The sequence below is a fragment of the Apus apus genome, chromosome 2, assembly GCF_020740795.1.
Source record: "Apus apus isolate bApuApu2 chromosome 2, bApuApu2.pri.cur, whole genome shotgun sequence".
Lineage (NCBI taxonomy): Eukaryota > Metazoa > Chordata > Aves > Apodiformes > Apodidae > Apus > Apus apus.
In genome coordinates, this window is record NC_067283.1 from 41,859,172 (window position 1) to 41,877,189 (window position 18,018).

Below are 18,018 nucleotides of genomic sequence, written 5' to 3' on the forward strand. Positions count from 1 at the left end.
TGAAATATCTTTGAAAGCAGAACTATCACTGAATTCAAATCAGCTTATGTTAATTGATTCAAAAGGCACCCTGTGGGTGTACACTGGCACAGTCCCAGTCCCCAACCACTGCACTGAGAACCTCTTCCTCCTGCCGAGAAAGAGCAAAAGGGTTTCCTGCCATCACTTACCTGATACCAGGAGATGGTGGAGTGTAGTGTGACTTTGTTTTAACTTCCACACCACCAGCCCATATTCATCCTATCTTACTATGCTGGCTAAGTTAGGAATATCCTGCCATGTTTGGATAGGTAAGTGAAGAGAGAGCCTCTCCAAACACTGCTTGCGGACTTAAGGTATTAGATCTGAAGTTAAACACCTGAACTATAAACTCAGTAATTTCCTCTGTTTAACATCCAGGCATCTTTTATATATGTGAAAAAATATGCCACATTAGCTCTAATGTGAAAAAGCAGCAGGAATAAATGGGGAAACAATAGAAAACTGTTGGGGGAAAATCCTTTAATTCAGGTTGGTGGTGTGTGTATCATTCAAATGCATATAAAATCAGCTTTCAAATGAATGTCTGTTTCAGATATCCTGGAAAGTTCTTGTGATCTGCAGTACTAAAAAAGTAAATAATAAATCATAAAAAACCAAGAAGAGATATTGAATGTGAATCTACTGAGAGAAAATATTACATGCTTCCTCTAAATTTCATTTAAACTCAGTGGCTTGTATAGAATTCAGTTTAGAAATAATCTAATAAACTGAAGATCAGGCTGATGCACCATACAGCTACAGTTTTCAAAATACTGAGCAAACACTAGAAAATTTATGAAATGGCATATAAATGTTGCCATATAAATAATCTGCTTTCATATAAATGGTTTTACATAAATGGCTTCTTCCATAAAGAGCATGACTGTCTTTATGTCAAGGGCAGACAGAAGTTCAACTCAGATCTTTAAAGGAGGGAAGAAATTGAATACATAGCCTGCAGATCTGGGCAGTGGCTATTAGCCAGAGATGAACTGGTTTGGGAAAATACTAGTTGAGGGTGATTCTAAAGGTGAGCTGTGTGATCTTGGCCTGTGTCAATGTTAATATGATGAAGTCTCAATTTATTAAAGAAAAGCATATGATATATTAATCTAAATATTGATTACATCTTTGAAAAGAGGAGTTCAGAATCTCATATTGATCCACATACAAAGTTATATTCCCAGAATAAATTTGGAAGATGAAAAAGTAAATCGTTTGAAACTAATAATCAGTTCTCAGCTTCCTAGAGGAAGCTGCTCTACGGAGAAATAATTTTGATTGAATAAAAATAATTGAAACATAGGGTTCTCAAATAAACCAAACATACTCAGTATCCAGTTCTGCTGAGATTACAGGAGGCTTGAGTTCCTTTTGGGAAAGAATAACATAGCCAAAAACTGCCCACCCCTCCCTGCACGTGTCTTTAAAGAATGCATTACTAAATGTACTACGTAAAGAGGCTCAGCCTCTTCTCGCACCAGCAGGAATTGTTCTTTTGGCTTTTCATGTGTTGCTTCCAAAGATTATCTCAAGATGGGAGGGAAAATCCCATTTGAGTGTTATCCTTTCTTTCAGGAGTGGCTGGAAGGGTGCAGCAAAGGAAACAACAACTTTTGAGTTGCAGCACACCCTCCACTGGGTTTTATCCTTTTCAAATGCTGGTGGTGTAGTGGTTTCAAATCTTCTGCACTATAAACAACTTCTGCCTCCTTGGCACGGGCCTTGGGAGCTGAGTGACTGGGCCAGTTCTTGCTAAAAGGCAGTGACAAAATTTCTGGCTGTTTCCCCGGTACAATTGCTCCTGATTGCTGAACTCCAGAGCCTTGCAGTAGGACGCCTGCTGCTGAATGCTGGAAGTGTTCTAAGCTAATTGAAAACTTGGTTTTGACCTACTGTTTGTGGTCTTCACAATTTTAAACCTTCCTAGCTGAGGTTTTGGCCAGTTTGGGAGTGTCTATCATGTACACTTCACAGCTAGAATAGCTTAACTGCGATGTATGCATGCAGCTATTGCCTCCAGAGCAACCGAGGTATATGAGCTGCAAGGGTGGTGAAACAGGCTGTGAGAGCAAAGGGAGCTGCAAAAAACCCTGCACTTGTCTGGAGAGGAGCTTCAGTTGGCAAAATTTGTTTTTTGTGTTTATTGGCCCCCTCTGTGGCACTTGGTGTACCCACATGGACTGGCACACACCAGAACCCCAGAATGAGTTCAGCGGGGGATGTGAGGCTGTGTCAGGTTTTCAGAGGGCTGGAGCTGACTGGATGAGTTCTCCTGTGTTTCTCTGGGGCTGCGATGCAAGTGCAAGCTGTACTTGGAAAATGTGATCCTCCTTGGGCTGTCAAATGGGGTAAAATGAACTTCAACGAGGACGTCCAGGAGCAGGCGTTTGATAGTGCCTTGAGACTGCGCTTGCAAGCTTGCATGCCTTGAGCATGATGCTTTTGCAGCTGGCATACACAGCAGGCTACACAGCTGCCTTCCCATTCCCTTTGAGAAGCAGCAACTTGGCCTGGTCTTGTACCCGTTAATTAGCCGTATTTGGCACACAGGTTCTGGGAAAGGCAGGAGAGCTGTGCTGCCACACTGCAGTGAGCTCTCCACTGTTCCCAGCAGCCCCCTCCTCCTCCAAGCCCCCAGGGCAGCAGCTGGCTGCAGTGATTGGCCCTAGTTCCCCTTGGGGGGCCCTTCTCACATGTAGGGGATTAAACCTGAGAGGCTGCTGTGCTTTGGGAAGACTGTGTCAACAGTCATATCATTCCTCTGTGGTGGGGGGTGGGCCTGATGTCTCTGGTGTGGTCTGGAGGGGGAAAGTGGGACAGGAACGGCAAAGCCCAGGTGGTGGTGGGGGTTCTGCGTGGCTGGTGGCCCCACTGGGGTGGCTCTAAGTCAGCAGCTGCTGGGCATCTGAGGCACGATGCTGTTGTAGGTGTTTGCAGGGACTATGGCTTTCTGCCGCCCCATGCCTTCTGCTCCTGTCCAAAATACTTGGGGCGTGAGATGAAAACACAGTTCTGAAGTGACTGAGAGTATCACACAAATGAGTGTCAGCTCTCTTGCTAGTGACTGGTCAGTCAGTCCAGTTTGGAACCAGACACAAAAATAAATGGGATTTTAGCATCTCAAGGTGGGAAGTAACATTTTTTTAATGCCTAGTGAAAAGCCGTAGAAAAAATTAAATGAACCAGAGGGAGCCTGGGCCACGCTGTTTGGATCCAGATGTCACGCTCACTACCTGCAACTGAGGGATGTGATCCTTCACTGAACACAGAAAACTGACTGTCAACTAGTTAGGATTATGAAAGGCTAGTAGTTTGTGGGGTGCTTGGACTTATGGTTCTGGTTAATATCATCTTGTCAACAAATAGCCACATTTTGAAAAGGGGGGTGTCTGCCTTTCTCACTGAAAAGCTCAGCGGTGACACTGGGCCAGGGCAGCGAGTTCATCATGCAGAAGCTTGGGAATCTGTGATGAAAAGGCTTGGGCAAAATGAGGAGCATGTGTCAGCTTCTCCGTGCTGCAAAGGGGATCTCTCCACAACTGAAAAAGATGAGGAGAAGCACCAGTGCCAGAGGCTAGAAGAGGGGAATGGGCCTGAGAAACAGGGATGTGTGAGGGTGGGTGGCTGTTGGGGTCTGGCTGTACAATGGCAGGGCAACCGGGTCCCGCACAGCTCCTGTGAAGACTGCTCAGCTCCATGCTTTGTTGTTAGGAAGGCATTTCATCTTGTTTCGATTCATGGTGTGAGATACAGCTTATGTGGGGTGATATTCCTCTGTAAAGTAAAGAGATATTTATCTAAATATTATACTTGTATAGTAAGGAAAAACAACATGAAAGTTTCTTTCCTTTCTTTGAAAGCACCATTGCGCTGTGGATGTAGCATGAGTGGCCGCATCTGTCTCTCTCCTTGCAGCTCTTGATTATCATCTTGATAAAAGATGGGCTTGGTAAACCCTTGTGAGAGAGTGACTATGTCCTGCTAGTCTTTCATTCATACTCAAGAGTGTTGCTAAACTTTCCATGGATATTTAAAACAATGACATTTAATCTCTAACTCAGTTAAAAGTGTTCCTACTCTAAAAGTGAGACACATTGGCTGTGGTTCTCATTCATTTTATTTGTTTGCCCCAGCCTGAAAACTGAGTTCTCAAAATAAAAGTTCTCATGTTAATATTCTGTGGAACTGAATTGCTTCACTGAAAGCAAAGGCTGTTGTGCTGTTACTGATGCATAGCTCTGCTTTTCTTCATATTAATCTGTCCTTTGGCTGTGGCCATCACGTCCACAGAAGACTGTTATTGACAAGGGATTTCAGTCCCTGAGCACCAATTGGTTGATTAACTAAAGTCCTTAACCGATTGTCCTGAACCACAAACCAGAAGGCAGAATTATTCCCTATTACCCCCCCTCCACCCTCCCAGTGAAAGACAGAAGGGCAATAAGGAAGAGAGACTTAAGGGTTGGAATTTGAAACTGGAACAGATTTACTATAACACAGTAAATGGGAATAACATGTGGGGGAAAGAACAGGTATATAAACTAATATACAAATACATAGGAAATCCATCTCGATGATGACAGGAATAGGTGGGTGAGAGTTCAGTTTTCCTGGCTTTTATAGAGGATAGCAGGAAGTGGGGAGAATACTGACCCCTCCCTGTTCTGGCCCTCCCGGGTCTTTCTGGGTCTTAAGGACCTTCTCTCTAGTTCCTCTTATAGGTGTCCAATACCATGCCGGGGTCACTTAAAGCATTACACCAATCCATGGGTAGCAGTTTGTATAACAATTATTTCTGATAAAATGTGTCTATTAGAATTGCAAACCTTTCTAACTTTTATTTGCTTCTGTAATGACTCTGCTTTAATTGCGTCCTTTGCTCACGTTTTCAAAGAGCTTATAGATTAGGAAGCATCTTCATTGTTACTGTCTTTCCTCTTTTTTCTGTTGACTGTGTGGGAAAAAGATAGGTAACAAGCAATAAAACTTAAATAATTTGCACTCAGAAAAAGGGAATATGTGTAAAAACATAAAGGAGAAATAAAATTGTTTGGTATTTAGTTTGTTTTTTTTTTCCCAAAGCTAGAAGTCTTGTCTGAAGCTCATATTCCTCTCTTTTCTTTCCTACCTTCCCTCCAGGACTGTCTGCATGATTTTCCTTGCCTTGTCAATACTGTACCAGTTCTGAACCCTTACTAATATGTTTCGGTTATTGGAGAGGAACTAACTTTTGAATCTGTATTAATGTAAATGGAAGTGAGAGAAAGGAAGGTGACTGCAGGGAAAGATGACTGGAAAGGGAAAGAATGTTTGTCTAGATTTGAGGTTTGTAGCTTCAGTTCAATTTGCAGTAAATCCACTATGTGCATGTGGTTTTCCTTGTCTCTGCCTGTTACTATAAGGCACGGTAATAACTGGTCATATTTTTATGGACAGCAGCTTGAAAATGTGCCTACTTTGTTCTTTTATTTCTGTTTTGTAAAATAGTGGGAAATTCAACCTGCATGGTAATGTGTTGTTTTGTGGGATAATGGGTCTGGAGATGCAAAGCTTGAATGCAGTGGGCATTAAGCAGTATGTCCAAAGGCATGTTCACAGCTCTTAGGTCAGAATCCAAATTATGCAGTAAAACAGTATTACATGCTTCCTGATTTTGAACCCTTTGGGTATCCATTTGCAGCTTTTCTTCTCATCTGAAGGGCTAAAATTTCCCCTGTGCCTGGGGTAATGGAAGCTGAAAACTTTCTTTGACTTTGGATTCTGATATTTAGCTAAACTAGACTTTGTTTAGTCATTCTTCTCCCTGTAAAGATGGGCTGTGTGAATTGCAGCTTGAAATTATTTCTGCTTCCATTTTTGTGTTCTTGAATGTGTGAGGCAGTGATGAAGCAGACATCTTGGTTCTGTCCTGTCTTCATACATCTTCTAGAAACAGGACATGATTCTTTGTGTTTGACAAGACACATCTGCACTGATTTTAATGAAGTGTAATTTGAAACTAGTTTAGTTAAACCAGAGAAGATGGCTGCAGGACTTTGTGTAGCTTCTTCAGTGTAAGGTTGTGGTGCTGCTGCAAGCTCATTTATCTATTTTATGATACCACATAGCAAAAAAAGCTAATATGTTGCCATATAAATTGAAGCATTGAACAACTAAAAATTAATTCCGCCTGATAAAATGTGTCATGAAAAAGAATAGAAAAATCTGTCTCCTAAGACTTTGTCAGGTAAGGTATTGTCAGGCTTATTGCGTAGCATAAAGATTGTATTGTACATTTTTGGTTATTAAGTATTAGCTAAAATTACGTAGTCATGCTTGATCCCAATCAGGCTTGTGCTGACAGGTAATCAGATATTATGTAAAGTTTGTATCAATGAAAATGCAACCAGAGTAATGAAAATTGGCAGGGGCTTAACTGGATTTACTTGGTGTAATCAAGAACTAGTTGTCTGTAGACAAGGTTTTTATTTACTGCTTAAATGCACTTATATTAAATATGGCATCTATACCTCTTGCATGTTTCTTTGCAATATTTTGGCAAGCAAGAATAGAAGTTGGAATGGTGACCAAAATGGAAAGTTTAGCCAAAAATCAGAAATATAATGAGAAAGCTGTCTTCACATTTTTAACTCAATTATTCATACTACTTTATGAGATAATTTAATTCAGTCTGATAATAAACATATGACCCATCTCACCAGGACCTTCAATTGAACTGTAGAACTGCCTCCCACCCAGTTAGGTCTTGTGGCACATTATGAACTAAGATATTTCTGATGGGGTAGAAAAGAGAAAAGGTACTATTGAAAGTGTTCTCTGTTTTCAACCAGCCTTGCTCACGATGAACAGGGTGAATAGGGAGTCTGCAGACTGCAAAGCACATCTGCTTAAAACATGTGTTGAGGTTTCTTTTCTTTATTTATGTTAATAGTGAGCACATTAGTAGAAATCACATTTTGTTCACAATCTCTTTGTTAAATTAGGACAACAACCCCAGAATACTTGTGTGTGAAACTAATTTTCTTTAAATGAGTAGTGTCACTGAGTTCAGTAAGAGCAGTCACACACAGAATTAGGCACATACATGAGGGCTTGAAGAAATTTGGCAAATACATTGTTGACATTAACAGACTGCCCAGTTTTGCTTTTAATGCAGCTATACATTCTTGGCTTGGTCCTATTTTGAGTAGCCCTTGTGGTATGAGACATAAGCTATTCTGTTGTGCTAAGCCTAACTGAGGATATTTCTCTTATTTTGTCATAGCAACAAGAGCAAGATCCCACAAATCTATACATCTCAAATTTACCTGTTTCCATGGATGAGCAGGAACTGGAGAATATGCTGAAACCCTTTGGACATGTCATTTCCACCCGAATATTAAGAGATGCTAATGGTGTCAGCAGAGGAGTCGGCTTTGCCAGGTGAAACCTTTACTCTTTTTTGTTTCGTGCACATTTTTTGGCTTTGGTCCTTTGCAAATACTGTATATTCCATATCTCTGAAGCCTCATAGCTATGGAAAATGCAGAGCAGCACCTGTATCAGATTGTGTGTCTGTTCCTTCCACTGAGATGAAGAATAACAATACAGAAGGATGTTAATTTATTTGCTCTAAAAAATAGTTCATTGTATGATATGTGTATGTGAGTAAAAATTGCTAGGAATAGTGACCTATCCATGCAGTATCAAAGCTTGGGTAGTAGTAAATATCCTACAGCCGAAAGCACCAACTTTGTGAAGAAACTGTTTAAATATTTAGCAAAGATTTTGCAACAGGAAAAAAAGCGAATTTGGCAATTGGAAGAGCAAAGGGGTGAAACATGGTGTCCTTGACAGCTGCAGGGGACTCAAGCCTGTGAGAAAAGCTTAGAGAAGAAATATTTGCATATAACATGCCCTGTCAGAGTAGTCAGATATTTTAGACAGAATGGGCAACATATTATTACCATGTACTTCATTGTCAGTACAGATAGACAAGTTTCCATGTTTACCCTCAGGGAGTATTTACATAGATTCTGTTCAGCTTGAAACATTCTTAAATCAAACAGTTTCTTTTGAAAAGCCAAGGAATAGAGCACTATATATAGAAGGACATTGGAAAAGCAAGTAAGAAGAGAAATTTGCAATTGTGCTGTAAATCAGTCTTCTGCTTCAAAAGAGAAGGAAAAAAACATCACAAATAGTTGGTTCTACAGAATATTCATAACATTGTGCTTTGTAGAGGAAGCAAAATGACTTAGTCATCTTGCAGATTTTCTTGAAATACACCATGTCTTGGTACATCACAGCGCTTCTGCTAGTGTCCTCACACCACTGAGTGAAATGGGGTACTGTGTGATAAAAATGTATCTTGCAAGGTAAGTGACATTGTAGTGTTACCTTTGTCCTTGATGTGAAAAATCATCACGCGTAAAGAATAAGATAATATTGTCTGAATTGAAATGGAAAAAGGCAAAACATTTATGCTGAAAGAGAATGCTGTTCTTTACGCAGTCTTGCAGATAATAACATTTGTTTCTAGCTCACTAAATATAGACTAGTGTAATTCATGGATTAACTTGTATTTTTAAAAATGGGCTTTGTTTCTGCAATGTATTTAATTATGTAACATATTTCAAGAAACCTCTAGTGATCTAACATGAAAGTTGTGTAATTCACCATGCAAACAGCAGAGGGGTAAACCCACTGCTCCATCAAAGGATACAGCTGGTAACCCATTGACTTGACTAAGGCCAGAGTTGATCCAGGAATTTATAACCATAGCTGAATCTTGACTCCTGTCTTTGTAGAATTATCAGTGCAAACTTTAATTACATGACCACCTGACTGTCTTTTTGTAATAAAGTGGTATTTGGTATCTTTTTCCCACGTCTCTCTAAAGAGATGAATTTGTTTAGCTTTGCTTGTAGTCATGAACATTTTGTTCTATTGTGAGCACATGCTGTATGTGTATAGCTGTGGTACAGGTAGGGGATGGTTGCTGTGTTTCAGTCCAGATAAGGTTTCATAAGTTCAGATCAACAACCCTTGTGGTGATCCTGGCCATTATACCTTCTGACCTGAGGTATATCTTGCCTGCTGAATGTGCCATGCTGTTCACCATAGCTCTTGACTGAGCCATAGAAGCACAGGAGACCAAGTTAGCTTTGCATATGCTAAAATGATGCAGCACCCAGCAATTTTGAAATTTGATGTTTCAAAGTTAATTATTAAGTGCTATGATGATTAAAAATGATGTTTTGATTCTGCCAGATTATGTAAATAGTCAATCTCAAAATAAGTATATTCAAAAAGAAATTGGAAGTAAAGACTTGTGGTAGACAGCTATTGTCAGATTATTCTCCTAAATGGGTGTGATTAGCAGTTTCATATTACTGCAGGTGGCTACTTAATAATTTATAGCTTGGCTAACTTCAAATCTTCTTGGATCAAAATCATCTGAGTAATGTCTGGCCACATTAGAGTTCAGCCTCCTTTAAAGTATGCATGTTCAAAGTTAGCTCTCTTTCTAAAGCTGTGAAAGTATTTCCTCTCTTTTGCATCCCTCGAAAGCAACTGAAAAGGTTTTCCTGAAGCTTCCAGAGCATTTTACTGTGGCTTGAACTCAGCTGTGCCTAGGTACACCCCAGGGGACATTTTGAGGAGGAGAGTTATGAGCAAGAGGCCAGAGAAGGGAAGCTTTTGACTCTGACTCTGTCTCTCCAGAAGTCCATCCAGTTGAAAGGGAATTGTCATAACCTCTGGGCATCTGCTTCTACCTCTCTCCTTGCCCGTGCTTTGTACTGTGAAGCTGTGCTACCTGCCTCCAGGCTCTCCATTGGAGCTGGCATTCTGCAGGGCTTTGTGTTGCAGTTGTTGTTGGGCAGTGTGTGTTTCTGCTGACACAGGCAAGTAGAAGCTGGGACTAAACAGAGCCTTTCTTATAGCAGAGAGAGAAATTAGGAGGAGGAGAAGTAGGGGGAAAAAATACTTACTAAAAGCAGGGAACTGGAGAAAGAAGGCAGTGCCAATGACAAGCTTTGAATTCAATCTGTTGGAAGATTGCAAGTTGAAAGAGGAAATGATGTAGTGTTGCCCCCACACAAGATTTCATCACAAGACTTAAAATTGTAGGTGTTTCTCTTAAATCCCTGTTGCTGGGAGTTATCAAATTATTTCAGCATCAGATCTTTCATTTTAAAAGTGTAAGTGGATTCCTCAGAGCTTAGAATGAAAGTATAGTCCTTCATCCTCAAACACCCCCAACAAAATCAACAAAAAAAGCTAAGGGGAAAAAGCCACAGAAATGGGATTTGAAGACTGTTTTTAAGATATAATTTTAAAGTTAATCTCTTATTATTTATTTAAGTTTGGCAAACAGGACATTAGCAATGTTGGTGGTGTGAGTAAAAAGATCAGAACTAGTGAGAAGGTCTTTGAGGGAGGCTTAAATTATTGGATAGGAGAAGTTACTGAGTGCATGGAGAGAAATATTTAACTTCATCCTGTAGATGCGTTGTCACTTACAGAGGTAACTGCATGTGCTGGAAGACTTGACTTTCTACCAGCCCATAAAAGGTGCATTCTAGATGTTAAGGTGGGAGAAGATAAAGAAGTAACACAATCCAAGTGAACCCAAAGCAGCAGTGCTGTTTTGCTAAATGAAAAGGGGAATGTTTAGAGGATCAGTGTTTGTAGAGGATCAGTGTGAATGTTTCTGAGGATCAGTGGAGGCACTTTGGAGGCAGAGAAGTGTCACCAGGGAACAGAGAATATCCAGGCAGTGTAAGGATGCACTTATGAAGGGGGAAAACACTTCGTTCTTCCCTATTTAAGGGTTTAGTTTAAGGCAGTTGAAAATGTGCTATAAATTTAGCTTGAACAAATCCATAATCTGTGATGGTAGTGCAGGCTTAGATATTACGAGGATCATTCCTACTTTCAGTTGGAAGAATGATCTGTCACATCCTACATTTACACTGGAAATTGCTTTATAATTGGATAGCTCAAATGTAACTGGAAATCCCAAACATGCCCCAAAGACTTTGAGCAATATCTGTAAAATATTCCAATGCCTATGGTGATAAACTTCCATTGAAAAGCCTCCCTGGAAGGGGCTCACAGCATTACTGCAGGGTGCCAGGGGGTTCCGGGGGGGAATGTATCTCTGAAACCCTCACATTTGCATCTCGCATTGCAGCCTGGACCAAGTTTCTGTAGTCTCAGTACCTCCCTAAGAAAATTGCCAGACATGGAGCTGCACTTTCAGGAAGAAGCAAAATCCAGAGAGGGACAGGTGGAGAAGGATCCCAGGACATATGTCAGTGGGACTCCATAACATGAAAATGGATATGAAGCTGTTAAAGGTGAAGACAGAGGAATGAGGAAAATTGGGAGCCATCAGATAATTTGCCTGAACAATTTTCATAATCCGAGCCCGAGGTACTGTGAATTTAATTGAAAAGGGAGCAAGGAGGCATTGAGATGTACCTTGGACCTTACTGATAACACTTAATCAATGAAATAAAAGCTGTATTTCATGACCCCACTGTAAAATACCGTTCAAGTATTAAGTATCCTCCCTATAGAATTAATAGTAATAATACCATACATACATGTACCACACTCAACTGAACAGCAGAGCAAGTGTTTTATAGGTCCTTTTAAATTATAAAGTTCAAAGAAAGAGTTAGAAACCACTAACTTTTTTATTTTGTTTGCTGTCTTGTAATTTAAAACGACCTTGCAAGATTCACCCCCTGAGCGACATTTTACAACAAAGTCATAAGCCTCTGAAAACAGAAATTTATGATGGAGATGCTGACAGTCAGACAGTCAAGTATTGCACTGCTGGCGGGCACCAGTATAATACTTAACCTGAGACTGTGAAGACAGTAGCATAAATCAGCCTGAGTCTAGGTGGAAATGACTGTGTGTTCATACTATTCTTTTCCAGTAACATAAGAAAATTTGTCCAACGCAAACTGTCGTAAAAGAATGTTAGGATGCTGTTCCCAGCAAACAACCAAAGTCAAGAGATTCTTGATTAGCTGTCTCTCATAATCTCAGAGCAAAAGAATATAGCAAGGAGATACTTTCATCCCTTTGTGATGCAGCTAAGAGGTCTGCATTGGGCCATTTACCTGTTTTGTTGTTGGAAGTTTGGGTTTCATTCTTGTCTTTTTCCTACCTGATTCTCCTGGAAGAGTTTTCAGTGAGGTGCTTTTCTCTGCCTACATATGTTTCTGATTAAACTTATCCCTTGCTTGTCTGTGTTTTATGTCTTAAATTTAATCTTTGCAAACAGTATTCAACTCAGCAACTAAAAGGGAGCAACAGAAAATGGGAAATAAGTTTTTGAGCCCCCACAGGATCATTAGTTTATTTATAGATTTTTGCATGGATTTCAGTAGACATGGATGTGCTCCAGTTTCCACTGAAGCAAAACAAGAGAGCTAAGCCTTTAATTTGTATGGTTTTTTTTCCTCAAAGTAAGCTGTGCATCTTTCAAGGTTTTTCAGGATATTGTAGGTGTCATTTATTTGTATTGGATTTCTTCTGAAACAAAGTGGTATCTCTATGGAGACAACTGTAGCTCTGTGCAGAGGCACTCAGGCAACTTGGAACAGTCACCTTGGCATAATGGGTCATTCTGTGTGGTACAGTATGGAGAGAAGGAGAGCCTATCATTCCTCATTGGAGTGTTTTCTGCAGATTTTGTATATTCATCTGAGATAGTGAACAACCTATTTTTCATGCAAGCAGGACTGAACATGAAGAATATACAGGCAAGATGTTGGGAAAAGATATAATTTATGAGCGATGAGGAGAACTTGTTAAAATTAATGTATCTTCCAAGGCTGTAAATGACGAAGGGGACAGTTTTTCCAGCATAAAATGGATTCAAACGAAAAACCACAAACATCTTGAAGCAATCTTTTACCAGCTGAAAAGCTGGGGGCAGAAGACACCTTAATCAGTTACAGGAGAGAAGAAAATCACAGGTTATAGCCGTATCAGGGTCTTAGGATGCCTGGAATTAAATTAACAAAATAAATTAAATAAATTAGTGAACATGTTGCCTTAGAAGGATGAAGAGTAGTAGGTGCTAAGAAACCTCATACTGATCAAACCTATGTTGTAGCTTTCGAATATGTAAGACCTCAGGATGGTTTTCCCTGACCTCTTTTTATATCACAGGCAGTTGAAGTACACCCAGTTACCTAGTATAGAGGTAATACTGGTCTTCTACTAAAATACAACTTTCAGAAGTGATTTGAAGACATCAACCAGAAAAAATAATCTTCCTTGTGGTTAAATGTTTCTGCCTAATTTCTCTTTCAAATGTATCTGGTTCTTATCACAACTCCTATGTGTATTCTAACTATAGCTTTGTTCTTTCGACTCCTCCAGTGTATAATATTGCTACTACCTACCTACTTCTGTCTTTACAAAATGCCTTAAATAGTAAAGAAACATTGCCTCTTAAGATTCATTATTCCTGCTCTTATAAAGATAAGAAAACAACACTATTCATATGTTGGTCATAACATAAATGCGGCAGTAACAATTTAATCTTTAAATACTTACTCTGGATATTAAAAAATATAGTCCTGATTCTCATTTACATTATTATTATCAAGCAAATTGACTATAGGGCATATGTAAACCAAACCTACATTTTACCTGTAACTAGTAATTACATGGTGCAGAATATTTCTTGTGTAATAATTATGTAATCATTATGTTATTCCTTGTATATAATTTTTATTAGGTTGTTTCTTGACACTGCATCAATCTTTATAATAAGCATGTGTAAGAGCTTTAGTTTTGTAAAAAAAAAATCCTTTTCCTTTTTTTTTTTTTTCCATGGTAAACGTTCCCTGTTATTTATAACAAGGCATAATGACTACTTTGGAGCCACTATGGTTTATAGAGATAGTAATACACATTTTAAAAATTATCTACAATAAATATTTAATAGCAAGACATGAACACCAAAGTGCTTGGTTCTGATACTTGCTCAAATACCCCATTTTTTGTTGTTCTTTTAGTAAGCCTATTGAAATACCTTAAATTTGCAAATTATGGCTAGGAAAAAATAAAATTAAAAGCAGTCTTCCTTTTCAGATTTATTTTTTTTTAATTCACTTCCTTTACAGGTGGGTAGAATATAGATAATGTAGTTACTTATAGTGGTTTTGGGAACTTTACAACTTAGAACCCAGAGATATATATTGACACAGGTGAACATAAATTTTCATGGTTTTGTTAGTTTATTAGGCTTAGATCATTATCTGCACCTTTAAAAATACCGTAAGAATCTAGGCCATGGCTTTGATAATTTGTTTATGGAATGCATTTCCTGATTCAAAATAATACTCAGATGCATTATAGTTATCTCCAAGTCACATTTAACCATGAAGTATTATCTAAGATCTTCTTAGGATCAGCACCAAAAACATATTGTTAAAGGGAATTTGAAAATGATAGTTTGTGAATGATTTGATCAAAAGCTATTTTCTATTACCATGTGAAGCTGTTGTCCTCCCCTTCCCAGCAGGCAGGCTGAATATCTGTGTCTTTCAACAGAAGGTTTTGAAGCATCTAAGATCGATATCTTTTCTCCAGAATATTATCAATTGCCACATTTTGTTCTATTAATTATGAAAACACACTAAAAGATTGATTTAAGAATGCTCTTCTCCCAAGCTTACCTGTGCTCCAATGACATTCTGTTGTAGAAAACCTCTCCCCTAGAGGCTAACTTGTAACAAGTAACATTCCCATTAATGATATTTTTATTAAATACCAGTCTCAACCAGTATTTTGAAACATTTCTATCTCTAGATAGAAGAATAAATTCATAACATGAAGCATATTTTATCCATCTCCCAGAGTTTCCAAACACATTCTATAACAGAGGAGTGCCAGAGCTTTTTGAAGAAAAAGTAGGTAGAATGTATTAGTATGGACCTAAGAACAGTGTATTTTTATTTAGTCTCTTCCCAGGTATGGCTAGTCATTATGGCTAAAACAAGTAGATGAGAAAGAGGACTGTCTAAATTGATGTGTACAGCTTATGTGTAGGTGCCCACCATACGAATTGCAGCCCAAATGGTTGATGTTGGTCAGAGTTTTAAATAAACTAAAACAGGCATCTTGTGATGGCAAGTATCAGAACATATTAGTAATATGTCTGGTTGCTCCATACCCCTAACTCCCAGTCAGTCAGTGAGCTAACCAGCCTGAAATTTGAAAGGGTGGCTTCTAAAACAACAGGTATTGTGGACAAAAGAAAATTATAGTTTGTACTTGGCTGGCCCTGGGAGAGATGCAGGCTGTGAGCCCTGCCTTGGCATGGCCAGGAGGGAAGGTCTACCCCACAGGCACATGTTGCAGACAGCAGGCGGTAGTGGGGGGAACTCAGGTAGGGGAGAGGAGGGATGGATGCAGTTGTTACTCAGGGAACATGTACAGACAGCTTTGTCTATTGTGCTGCCTTTTCAAACTGAGTGGATAATGCCAGTGTTGGTTTCAAGCGAAGCGTGTGCCAGATTACAGATAGTGAGCCGTGGCATTTGTGAGCCTTTAATTGTGAAACTTGAGAAGAAAATGCACACATTCCTTTTCAGATTGCTATTCGAATGATGGCCTTTTTATCCTAGAATACTGTGGGTTTCACTTTTATTCTCTTCCCACATAAAATGCACGAAGTGCACTGAGCCTCTTTCACTTGGCAGCTTATATATTGTATTATTTGCAGGGTCTGCTTTGGCTCGTTAAAATGTACCCCATGTATTAAAATGAAATTGTCACTGCTGGATGGTGCAACATAACATGGTTTGACACTAAGCGCCCGCAGCTACAGAAAACAGACTTTTATTGCGTTTAGTCTTTCAGAGACAAGAGTCTCTAAAGGCTCAGTACAGACTTTCGCTTAGTTAAATCTCAGTGAAGCCAAAGTGAACAGTCTAAGTTGCTGTCTTTGTGCTTGTAGAAATGGCCCAGCCCACATGATATGCAGTGATACAACCTGGAAGGAGCAATTTTTAATTATTTTTTAAAATCTGACAAAAAGACTTTGACATGCAGAGAGAATTAATCTGGCAATCAGGATTATGTTTGTGGGGTTTTTTTAATTATTATAATTATTTTTGGGTTACAGTGGAGTGGTTCTTTAAACCCTGGCAAACTTGTACTCAGGACACAGACTGCTGGTCTAAGCTCTCTGTGAGCCAGATGGAATGCATGTTGTCTTTCCCAAAACCATGTGACAGAAAGAGTCATAGATAAAATAATATTTTAAAAGATCTAGACTGGTGAGGAGTAAGCAATATTTATGTCAGTGGAGTTACTTTACAGAGAATACCTGGAGGTAAGCTCTGGTGAATCCAAGGAGCATTGAACACGTGTTTTAAACATGCTTTTAATAGGAAAAACAAAAGCAGTATGGTGTTGCTTACTTATTAGCTTTCCATTTCTCTCTTTCCTCTCTTCAAAGATTCTGTACACACTCTGTAGCAAAGTCAATGAACACTTCTCTGGACTAGTTTGCAGTCAGTTTATAAGACCTGAATGAATGGGGAATTCCCAGATGTGATGAGACCACGGTTAAGGATTTGACTAGTAGCTGTGTATTCTTTACAGTTCCTTCAATTATACATTTACCAGTTCAGTATTAATGTTTTCATGTTTCAATGCTCCAAGTTAATTTGAGTATTACAATTAATAGTAAGGCATCTCACCTACTAGTACATGTAAATTACCATCTTCACCCAGAATTTGGCTTTATTTTGTAGTAAGCATGTATGCATTGACTTGGTTTTGCTATGCAATCTGTCTTTGCAGGTTATTTTTTTACCACTGTAGTCCTTTATTAATTGTTGCTTAATCCTCTGGGTTCTTCTCCAAATCCTGTTTTGTTTTGTTTTCGTGCCATTTGAAGTTATTTTGTGTGCACAAGGAATCTAGAAACACATCCTTTTGCCTTCCCAAGCAGCACGTGAGAGCATAAAGAATGTCCTTGTTCAGTGTGATCCCTGAAGCCAAAAGGGGACTGTTCATTGACACTGCTGTAGCTCTCACACAGCTGGGAGTGCAGCTGCAGGCTTTGAGGGTGGCAGGTCCTCCTTGCAAGCCACACCGTACCATAATGAGCTCCACCAGTTTCTCAGCAGAAATCAGCAAGGACAGCTTTGAAGATTTCTCTCAGCATCTGTGCTTGTCTGTTTTTTTCTTTTTTTTTTTTTTCCTCCTTTTGCTTTTTGTTTGCTGACTGAGCACTTTCATAACAGTTTGGTAACATGTATTGTCTCTTCCCCCATCCCACTCTCTTCTTTTTTTCCAGAATGGAGTCTACAGAAAAATGTGAAGTAGTAATTCAACATTTTAATGGCAAATATCTGAAAACCCCACCCGGTCTACCAGGTAAGTCTAGTCATAATTATGAAATTTAAAATATACCACAGAATTCAGAATAAAGAAATGCTGGAATTTATATTGAGGATGGCTTGTATTGCTGGCTGTGCTAAAAGGCCAAACAGCTTTCCTGGTTCAAACCTATTATTTATGACCCATAACAACTTCTTCCTTGCCCAAGTTAGTATTATTCAAGCATTTATGTTTGACAGTAGTAAATTCAACTACATATAAAAATTATGGTGCCTACTGCAGTTTTTTTCTTTTTTAATGTGTATATTGTGTGTGATTTTTTTTCCGGTTACAGCAAAAGCTGCAGAAGTAAATGCTGGTGCATTTCTAACAACTTAGGAATAGAACTAGATCAGCAACTACATTATAGATACAAAGTAGCCAGAATTTCAGGTTGTAATAGCTTTGTATTATTTGCAGTTACTAGATAATGTTGCTAGTTAGTGTTACTAGTATTAACAACAACAGCCATTAATACCAGCTGAGGATATTTAAAATATGAAGTAATTTTTTACCATTTCTACTTGCCACAGCTTAATGTAATCATGCCAATTTTTGATGATACCCATAAGATACATTCAC

The 18,018-nt window shown here is 39.0% G+C and overlaps 1 protein-coding gene across 6 annotated transcripts in view; it reads left to right on the forward strand.

Annotated features, from left to right (window-relative positions):
* The window catches only part of RBMS3 (RNA binding motif single stranded interacting protein 3), a 448,136-nt gene that overhangs the window by 285,931 nt on the left and 144,187 nt on the right, over positions 1-18,018 (forward strand). For all 6 annotated transcript variants that reach the window (XM_051612906.1, XM_051612908.1, XM_051612907.1 and 3 more), the window contains exons 5-6: positions 7,289-7,446; positions 17,354-17,433. In XM_051612906.1, coding sequence (XP_051468866.1) covers positions 7,289-7,446; positions 17,354-17,433 — 238 coding nt within the window. The remainder of the gene's footprint in view (positions 1-7,288; positions 7,447-17,353; positions 17,434-18,018) is intronic.